This window comes from Vespa velutina, chromosome 11, assembly GCF_912470025.1.
Source record: "Vespa velutina chromosome 11, iVesVel2.1, whole genome shotgun sequence".
Lineage (NCBI taxonomy): Eukaryota > Metazoa > Arthropoda > Insecta > Hymenoptera > Vespidae > Vespa > Vespa velutina.
This window is the reverse complement of record NC_062198.1, coordinates 6,107,051-6,117,050: the sequence shown is the minus strand read 5'-3', so window position 1 is coordinate 6,117,050 and position 10,000 is coordinate 6,107,051. Positions and strand designations below refer to the sequence as shown.

At 26.9% G+C, this 10,000-nt stretch overlaps 3 protein-coding genes across 5 annotated transcripts in view; 1 reads left to right on the top strand and 2 right to left on the bottom strand.

Annotated features, from left to right (window-relative positions):
• Window positions 1-3,153, bottom strand: part of LOC124953178 (laccase-5-like) — a 4,098-nt gene extending 945 nt beyond the window's left edge. The window contains exons 1-9 of the mRNA XM_047504167.1: window positions 2,994-3,153; window positions 2,456-2,615; window positions 2,102-2,234; window positions 1,695-1,852; window positions 1,326-1,599; window positions 1,003-1,207; window positions 414-598; window positions 125-323; window positions 1-27 (exon numbers count right to left, since the gene is read on the bottom strand). The exon at window positions 1-27 is cut by the window's left edge and continues 177 nt beyond it. Of these exons, the coding sequence (XP_047360123.1) occupies window positions 1-27; window positions 125-323; window positions 414-598; window positions 1,003-1,207; window positions 1,326-1,599; window positions 1,695-1,852; window positions 2,102-2,234; window positions 2,456-2,615; window positions 2,994-3,069 (1,417 nt within the window). The 5' untranslated portion in view covers window positions 3,070-3,153. The remainder of the gene's footprint in view (window positions 28-124; window positions 324-413; window positions 599-1,002; window positions 1,208-1,325; window positions 1,600-1,694; window positions 1,853-2,101; window positions 2,235-2,455; window positions 2,616-2,993) is intronic.
• A 499-nt stretch (window positions 3,154-3,652) lies between these two features.
• Window positions 3,653-7,957, bottom strand: LOC124953179 (protein Pixie). 3 transcript variants are annotated; one of them, XM_047504170.1, is made up of 10 exons: window positions 7,810-7,876; window positions 7,664-7,732; window positions 6,913-7,155; window positions 6,478-6,693; window positions 6,178-6,385; window positions 5,867-6,053; window positions 5,336-5,742; window positions 4,911-5,223; window positions 4,451-4,685; window positions 3,653-4,313 (listed from the first exon to the last, which is right to left on the bottom strand). In XM_047504170.1, exons 3-10 carry the CDS (start codon window positions 7,123-7,125, stop codon window positions 4,266-4,268), a joined length of 1,827 nt encoding a protein of 608 aa, XP_047360126.1. In that variant the 5' UTR covers window positions 7,126-7,155; window positions 7,664-7,732; window positions 7,810-7,876; the 3' UTR covers window positions 3,653-4,265. The 3 variants fall into 3 exon arrangements, with proteins under 3 accessions (XP_047360126.1, XP_047360124.1, XP_047360125.1); XM_047504168.1 differs by lacking the exon at window positions 7,664-7,732 and having other exon boundaries at window positions 7,810-7,957; XM_047504169.1 differs by lacking the exon at window positions 7,664-7,732 and having other exon boundaries at window positions 6,913-7,152; window positions 7,810-7,933.
• Window positions 7,958-8,286: 329 nt separating this feature from the next.
• Window positions 8,287-10,000, top strand: part of LOC124953180 — a 2,527-nt gene continuing 813 nt past the window's right edge. Inside the window, exons 1-3 of the mRNA XM_047504172.1 lie at window positions 8,287-8,848; window positions 9,071-9,253; window positions 9,324-10,000. The exon at window positions 9,324-10,000 is cut by the window's right edge and continues 440 nt beyond it. Coding sequence (XP_047360128.1) covers window positions 8,642-8,848; window positions 9,071-9,253; window positions 9,324-10,000 — 1,067 coding nt within the window. The 5' untranslated portion in view covers window positions 8,287-8,641. The remainder of the gene's footprint in view (window positions 8,849-9,070; window positions 9,254-9,323) is intronic.

The following is a 10,000-nucleotide window of genomic DNA, read 5'->3' as shown; positions in this document are numbered from 1 at the left end:
TTGATATTAAAGTTCTATCGAAAGCGACTGAAGAACAAAAATGGATAAATATTTCAACATTTTCATTTGATTTCATTAAATCATTAATATCTATTTTTAAAAAGTATACGTCTTTTGTACTTACTAAAGAAGGGATTATAAGAGTTATTGGTAAACATCTTTCCATCATATGTAAAGAAAGAGAATGGTACGTATAAACGAAGATCTGGAAATGTTTTTTGTTCCTCTTGTGGTGTATTTCTCGCATATTTCAATTGATTTATACAAATATTATTTGTTAACGTAGCACTCCCACAATCTAGTCCACTCAACGAATTCAATTCCTAAAAGTATATTTCAAATTAAAATCATAATGATATATATACATATATATATATTTACATATTTTCTTGTTATCGAATGAAGACACTTACAACAACACCCTTTATAGGATTATTATAAGTAGGTCTAGTTGTTTTTGGTAGAGCCAATTTGCTACCATAAATGAGTACAGCAAATTGAATTATTTTCAAACCGGAACATTCTCCTAGACCACGTAATTGAATCCAATATGAACCACTATTTTGATTAGCATTTAAAATGAAATCATAACGTTCACCTGTGAAATAAAATTCTCAAATAAAATATTTTCTTTATGATCTATATATAAAATTAATCACTTGCGGTGCAAAGAAATTCATGATTACGCGTGCCAGAACAATCGAGTGCAAATCATTTCGGGGCACGTTTAGGATTCCACATTGTCTTGTCTTCTCCTTTTATTTGTGCAAATAATATCACTGACTTCACTATTACTTTTCATTTTACAGTTTGGAGTAAATACTGATAACTTTACACAATGAAGTGTAAAGTTATCAATGCATTTTTCTTTTTGCAATAATCGCCTGACGACGTGTGTAACACGTCACTGGTGTTCCGGTAACAGAAGCATCTCGACGTGCGTGGCACGTCTTTCCACCGCAAGTGGTTAAATATATTGAAATTCAATTCCATTGTTTTCACCTGTAACAGAAACTATTTTATCCACTACCACCGGCTCCAAATCTTCACCATCGGATGCAATTACAGTTAACTTATGCTTCTCGATTAAGAATTCGGCCGGACAAACTGTACCGAATGAATTGATCATTCGAAATCTGTATCTATTACCAGCGGTTACATTAAAGAATGCCAATGGTGTATTACTACGTTTTCCCGTATTTGGATCCTAATTTTTTTTTTTTTTTTTTTTTTTTTTTTATTAAAATAATATTATGTTATATATTGTTACGATGACGATTAAATTAAAAAAAGAATTTATATAAAATAATATAAATAATATTCACCGTATAATCTCCTAGACCATTGATAAGAAAATTATCAGGAGTTTGACCAGGTCTCATGGCCCATTTTCCAGGTAAATGATCTATAGCTAATCCATGCATCCAATCGCTCAAGAATATCACATGATCGAATATATCATGGTCATACAAATGTCCATTAGGATCTTGACTCTTAGGCGAACGTACTATCAGAGGTCCCTGTTGTCCATCCAATAAAAATAATGAAGAGTGAGAATGATAAAAATGTGTTCCAGGATTATCCACAGCAAATTGGTATCTGTTAAGAATAATGCAATTTTTTTTAATGAAATCATGTCAATGATAAATTGTCAACAATTAATGATTTGAAAGAAAAAAAAAAAATCAAATTACCTAAAAGTATTAGGTGCCGAAATTGGACATTGAGTTATATGAGGTACTCCGTCATAATATTGATAAGAATTTTGAAAGACTCCATGCCAATGTATCGTGGTGTCTGTAGCTTCTGCAGCATTTTCTACATCGATTATAAGCTTATCGTGCTGACATACCTGCGAAATTGAAAGAATTAAGAGAAAGAAATTTTGTAAGGCTTTCGAACGTTCAATTTTTGTAATTGGCGTCTCGTTGGATATTTTTAGATAAATAAAAAAAAAAATATATATATATATTAAGAATCAATATTTATATCATTTCAAAATAAATACAAAAAAAAAAATATATATATATATATGCATATTTTTTTTTAGAAATAAATATAATCTTTTTGTTTATTTATTTATTTTTTTCTTAAAACTAACCTGTATATATGGTCCAGGAAATTGACGATTAATAGAAAAAATAGTTTTCTCAAAACCATCACCCACAATACACTCACAATTAGAGAGATTTTTTGATCTTTCAAAACTATTCGTACGACAGGCATTACAAGGACTGTAGAAAATTATTAATAATTATTATTAATATCGAAGTATAGATGTTGTTAAATCTTTTTAAATTCATAATAGTTTTCCGATGATTGGTCTATTTCATTGACCAATCAGAATACATTATTTTTCCCGGGATTAAATGCATTAATATAAACGAAAAATATCATGTAATAATTAAAAAGAAAAAAAAAAAATGAAAGGAAAAAACATTTATCGAATTTATACCTTGCCATTGTAGTGTAATATTCTAATCTGAAATGATAATAACAATAAAGCGGTTGTGCTCCATCACAAGGACGATAACATTCTTCAGGTGTTGATAATACTACTTTGCTATTTGTATCCCTTGCAGTTCTTATAGACGGCTCTGTCGTTCCATTTATATCTAAATATCAAAAATTACAAAGTCATGGAAAAAAAAAGAAACAAAAAATTTATTACAATTATATATATATATTATATTATATTATTAATATATATACTTGTATATATATATATATATATATATATATATATATATATATATTATTAATATATTATATATATAGTATAATAAATTCTTACATTAAAATATAAAAATTTAAAAGATAAACAAGAACAAAAAAAACCAATCACAATATTTTATACAATAAAAAAAAGGAATAAACCTAATAATGACATTGCGAAAATATAATTTTGTTGTTAACGAAGAAACACAAAGGAAAGAAGAAAAAAAAAATGGAGAAAAGGAAGAAGGAAGGGGAAGATAGAAAATAATACTTACTAGCACATTGAATCTCTTTAAAAATTAATAAAATTAAAAAAGGAAGAAATAAACTATTGAATAAAACTTTCGACATGTTGATAGTTCATCAACTATTTTCCTGTTCAAATGTTGTTGGCATGCTTTTAAAGAGAGCTTTTATAAGAATGATTTTACATAAGTAGGAGAATACAAGTTTTTATCAGGAACAATTGTACTTATCGGAGGGTATAATAAATATTTCCGGGTATTTAATCTATCGTTAAAAACATACAACCATTTCTTTGGTAAACATATGTATATTCATATACATACATTTAAATGTATGTACACTTTTTCTTTTTTTTTTCTTTTTTAACAATTACAAATTACCTGTCCAAAGTAAAATATTTCTTTGTACAAATTGTATCTAAGAACATTTTTTTGTTTAGAACAATACACAAAAGAAAAAAATAAAGAAAAGAATAATATCTTTTATATCTTTTACATTTGCAAAGTTAGGGAATTCTTTTTTTAGAATGATACAACATTATGACAAGATGTATAAGTGAAGTTCATTAATCATTGATAAAATATTATACATTATAATAAAAATTATTCAAAATTACATTACGTCATACAAATATTATCAGCTTTGTTTGTTTATACGATAAGGTAAAAAAAAAAAATTGAAGACAAAATACGTGTGGAATATTTCCTTCTTATGACGTATCATATATTTCATATCCTTACAATGTGTTCATATGTTGCATAGCGAGCGTACACGAAAATCATGATGTTTATATTTATTCATCTTCTGTTTTTTTTTGTCTTATTAATTATAAATTAATTCTACGCGCGGACATTATAGTAATCAATATTTTATACAAAAAGATATTACATATTGCATGTTTTGTTAGTTTTGTTTCCTTGTCCTTTTTCTTCTTTTCTTTTTTTTATTTTTTTTATTTTTATTTTTTTTTTTTTTACACAGGTGTAACCTATTCCAGATGTCACATATCCAATTGTGATGTTTATTTCCATTTTGATTAATAATAATAATAATAATAATAATATAAATTAATGAGAAGAGAATTTTCGTGCAAGATACAGAATAATAGATCACTTTTGATGGTAAAACAAATGTCTCATCCCTTTCGCATAAAATACAATTATTATTATAAGAATTATTTCACATTGATCCTAAGAGATATCCTTTATCAATGTGTGTAAATATAAACTTCACCAAAGTATCTTAACGTTATCTTGCATATGCTGCTATCCAATTCGTATACGAGACACGTGTGGACTTTCTTATTCTTCCAGGAAGAAATACTGACCAGCTCTCTTCTGTTCTAAATCCTGATATAAAAATGAATAATTAAAAAGAGAAAAAGAAAAAGAAAAAGAAAAAGAAAAAAAAAAAAAATATGTAAACATATTATAATTAATAATAATTTCATGAGACAATCTATAATAATGATACAATTTATACGTACCTTTACTGATTGACTTTTGTTAATTCTTGGTCTGAAATTATTAGGATCCCTTCGGAAAGTAATACCTAATAATTCTAAAAATCTGTTCATACCATTTAATAAAGATTGCGGACTGTGTGCAGTCGTTTTCAATGATGGCGTACCAGAAAATACAATCACACGATCAGCTAAATAAGTAGCCATAATAAAATCGTGCTCTACTACAAATCCTGTTTTCTTTGCATGTAATATAAACCTAAAAAATATCAATTTAAATTGAAAATTGATTCGATAAATTCGAGGGAATGAAAAATTTCGATTAAAAAAAAAGCGAGCATTAGAATTTTTTTTTTTTTTTTTTTTTTTTTTTTTTTTTTTTTTTTTTTTTTTTTTTTTTTTTTTTTTTTTTTTTTTTTTTTTTTAATATCAATATAATTGTCAATTAATTTAGAAATTCGAGAACTGTTCTTTTGATAAATACCTTTTGATGACCTTTGCAGCTACCAAACGTTGTTCAGAATCTAAATAAGCTGATGGCTCGTCAACCAAATAAACATCTGCTGGTTTACCAAGGCAAAGAGCCATGGCAACACGTTGTAATTCTCCCCCAGATAAATTTTGTACTTCCTGATCCATAATATCATCAATTTTCAAAGGTTTCATTACATCGGTTACAAATTGAGGATGAACATAAGCATCCCTGATCTTCTCGTGCAACAATTGTCTCACGATGCCTTGAGACTTAGGACTGATTTTTTGTGGCTTGTAACTTATATGCAACAACGGAATACTTCCTGAAATGTAAAAAAGAAAAAATTAAATAAATAAATAAATAAAAGATATTAATCTCACTGATTAAAAATAATCGAGAAAAAAAAATTGTCAGATTTTTCTTATGTAAATTACCTGATCCATCATCAGGAGGTAAATTTCCTGCTAACATTCTTATAAATGTTGTTTTTCCAGTACCATTTTCTCCTAACAATACAAGAATCTCAGAATCCGTGAATTGTCCTTTTTCAACGTGCAATGTAAAAGAATCCATTGTTTTTGTCATTGCTGGATATTCATAATGATTCATACGTTTCACTTCCTCTTCGGTTGCACTTTCTGCAACCTTAAAAACAAGAGACTCCTCACGGAATCTCAAATTTTCAGTAGGAACGAATCCATCCAAAAATATATTTATACCTTCTCGTACAGAAAAAGGCATAGTAACGACACCATAAGCACCGGGTACACCGTACAGGCAGCATATAAAATCGGACAAATAATCTAACACAGATAAATCGTGTTCCACCACGATTATAAATCTATAAATAGAGAATGAAGAGAATAAGGAAAAACAAAAAAACAAAAAAGAACAAAGAAATGTTATTTTTTATAACGAAACATATTTTAAATATTTACAACTTGCATTATATATAATACACATACTTATCTGGATGAATTAATGATCGAATAGCTACAGCTGCGTTGAGACGTTGTTTAACATCTAAATACGAAGACGGTTCATCAAACATAAAAATATCACCATTTTGAATGCATACCATAGCGCAAGCAAAACGCTGAAGTTCTCCTCCTGAAAGAGCTTCGACACCTCTATCAAGTATATGCATTAGATCTACAATCAAAATTAAAATTCATTTATTCATTCATTCAAAAAAAAAAAAAAAGAAAAAAAAAATGCGACATTTATAATATACACAATTTTAATTAATATTTAATTATATACACATTACACATACCCAACATTTGACAAATTTCTATTTGATTTTTGCATTCATCTTTTTTATCTAAAAATTGTTGAACCGTTCCTCTCAATGCTTTTGGAATTTGATCAACGTATTGTGGTTTGATAAGAGCCTTCAAATCATCTTCTAATATTTTGGTAAAATAATTTTGTAATTCGCTACCCCTAAAATGACCTAATATTTCTGTCCAGTCCGGTGGATCCTAAAATGTTATATCATATTTTTATAATGCTAATATTAAAAGAAAAGTAAAAAATAAATTTATTTGCAAATAATAAATAATAAAGTACATACAGAAAATCGACCTAAATTTGGTTTTTGCTTTCCTGCCAAAATTTTCAAAGCGGTAGATTTTCCAATACCATTTGTCCCAACCAAACCCAAGACTTCCCCAGGACGTGGTATAGGAAGTCTATGCAATTTAAATGAATTTTTGGAATAACGATGCGTCGTTTCTTTCTCTAAATTACTAGGAAGATTGATAATAGATATGGCTTCAAATGGACATTTCTGAAAGAAGCCTCCGATTTAAACCCTATGATTAAATAAAGGCTGACTATATAAATAATCTGAATTATTGTCAGCATATAAATATATGTAACTGTTAGAAATATTGAAATGAATTATATATACATATACATATAAAAGAAAGAAAGAAAAAAAAAAGAAAAAAAAAAAAGAAAAGAAAAAAGAGGAAAAGAAAAAAAGAAAATATAAAAATATTTCTACCTTTACACAAATACCACATCCTATACACAGTTCTTCAGAAATAGATGCTTTTTTACTGTATGGAGTTACTTCTATACAAAGTTTCCCCATTCGCACTACAGGACATGATCTTTTACATTCTTGTCTACATCTTTTAGGTTTACACTTGTCGGAATTTACAATAGCTATACGAGTCAATCGATCAGTTTCTTCCATAGACTTTTTTGGTGGCATGATGTCGGAGATTTACTTGTCCTTATGCTGCTGCATAAAAGAATAAAAATATTTCAGATATTTTTCATAACTAGTTATAAATTTCTTCAAATTCTTCTTTACCAATTGATTATAATTAACGATGCTTATCGAATAAAAAGCAGAAAATATGATAATAAATATTAATAAATATTAATTTGATTATTAAAAAAAATTTTATACTTCAAAGAAATAAATTGAAATAATTATTTTATATATATATATATATATATATATATATATGTGTGTGTGTGTGTGTGTGTGTGTGTGTGTGTGAAAGCATATTTATTAGATGGAATGGCATTCTAAAGATTACAAAAATATGTAAAGCATGTTACAATAAAAACTTTATAAAACAAATTAAGATTTATTAATTACTGATATCCACTAAAATGTTAATTACTGAGAAAACATAAATACTTCTTTTTATTTATATTACAAAAGTAATAAATTATTATCATTAATTAATTACATGTATCATAAAGAAAATCTGTTAGTCCTTTGACCATGAAATTCTAACCTCATTTGATTCATATAAGATATAATACTTTCAAGATATATCATTTAAACATATGTTCAGAGAAATTATCTAAAATATAATAGTTATTTATAATTATATATAATATTAAATAAAATGATATAATATTGATATATTTTAAAATATACCTGTCAAAATGAAGAACGTGGAGGTGACTCCTTGTTAAGCCTTTCAAAGGAGTTCCGAACGTTCACGTTACAGATGCTTCGACTGAAGTCATAAATTATAGAAATAATAGATGGCATTCGTTACGAAAAAATATGTAATTCTCAATTATTAAAAGATATGACATATAACAAAGGGATGTTAACATTGATAAAAAAAAAAAATAACTAATCAATAAATACGATCTAAATAATCTAATTGGATCGAATTAAAAATCGATAATGGTCGATAATATTGATAACAAGTAATCTACCATATCGACGAAACTTGTTCCAAATAAGAATATAAAATGAAAATACAAAATATTTTTGTTTTTGTTTAACAATGTAGACATTATTTATTTTCTTTTTTATTTCATTTTTAATGTTGATTTACATTTATTTATATTATATTAGATGACGATATTTGAAAGATCAATTGTTAATTTGAAACTTTGTAAAACAAGAATGGCCGATCTAATAAACATCCTCGTTTAGAGCTTTCGAAAATTGCCGCTTGGTGTCACTGTTCGGTGTTAGGAACGATTCCTGTTAAAAAAATAAACTCTCCCTTATTAACTAATTATTTATTTTTTTAATCTGTAAATAATAATTCATGTGAGTCAAACAAATGTTCGTTTGATAGAATAAAAATGTGTATTGTTTTGTATTGTGCTTTATAAAATGTGTATACGTTCGGTGCTTCAATAATTTTGTAGAGAAAGAGAAATAGAAAGAAAGAGAAAGATAGAAGAAAGAGGATAGAGTAAAATTGTTATTTATTAAATAACATTTCAATGACAATGTTAAATAAAAGATGAATATGAAAGCAATAAAAACGATGGATATGACATTGCCATTTGCATTGAAGCAAGAACATGAGGTTAACGAAGATGAAATTGACGATGATGATAGTTTGAATGAACTCGATAAGATCTTGTCTATGCCACTACCATCAATTACTGGAAATAATTATCTCTTACCTTCTACTCCTAATCATGAATTCTTACGACTTACTGCAATGGCATGTTACATTTTATTATAATATCTCATTATAAAATATATGTATATATATATATATATATATATGTATGTATATATGTATATATATATATATATATATATATATATATGCTTATATATATATATATATTTATATAGCAGCATGAGCATGTTTGAAATTAATTAATTCAAATTTGATCAAATAATAGAATAAAATTAAAAATGAGATGTATATTTGAAACAGGTACGTGCAGTATACTTCTCGTATCTTCACAAATGTTTACTTAGTAATTACATAGTATGTTACAAACAAAAAAATCAAGAGACTTTTAATTGTGATTTAAAAAAGTGCGCGGATCAAATGGAACTGAATGCTGTACGATCTTCTTTAGAAGCTTCATTGTATAGACAACATATGCTTAAAATGGTAAGATACCATTTTTGAGAGAAAGAGATTATATACCATTGGGATAGAGTGTGTAATTATTTTTTAATAGATTTCAGATATTAAATCGCACACCTCTCAAAAAAAAGTATATAAACAGTTAGTTATGCTTTTAGAGACACCGTCAAATAAAGTTGACGTAGGTGTACAAACTAATAACCTCTGTTTAAAAAATAATCTCTGTGATCAACATAAAAGTAATACTACACAAGACGCTTGCATTACGTCTAATTATGAAGAATTATTTAATGTAAAAGAAATATTATCTATGGACAATAAAGTCCCTTGTATAGAAGAATCAAATGTTTCATTGATGCAAGACAATGCAAGTGTTAAAACTCTTTTATTAAAAGAAGAGGATACAGACAAATTGATATTCGATGAACAAAGTCAAGAGACGACAATTTTTACACAAACGGTATCAACAGGTAGTTCTATTCAACAACCAATAGAGTGTGTTCAAAACGATGATGAAAACTCACAAGATTCTCTTTTGCAACACATGGAAGATATGTTTTGTGAGAGTGATGATAGTAGCGATTTAACAACGTTAATCGAAAAACATTCTGGCGTAAGTAAGGCTAGTGTTGATAAAGAAATCAGTAAAATGAGCTTAGAAAGTGATAATAATACTTTAACATCTAATTTCAAAAAACATATAGAAGAGAGTAATAATATTCCAAAGAGTAATGTAAAAATGTCTAATACTGTTCAAGGAAAATTTAGTTT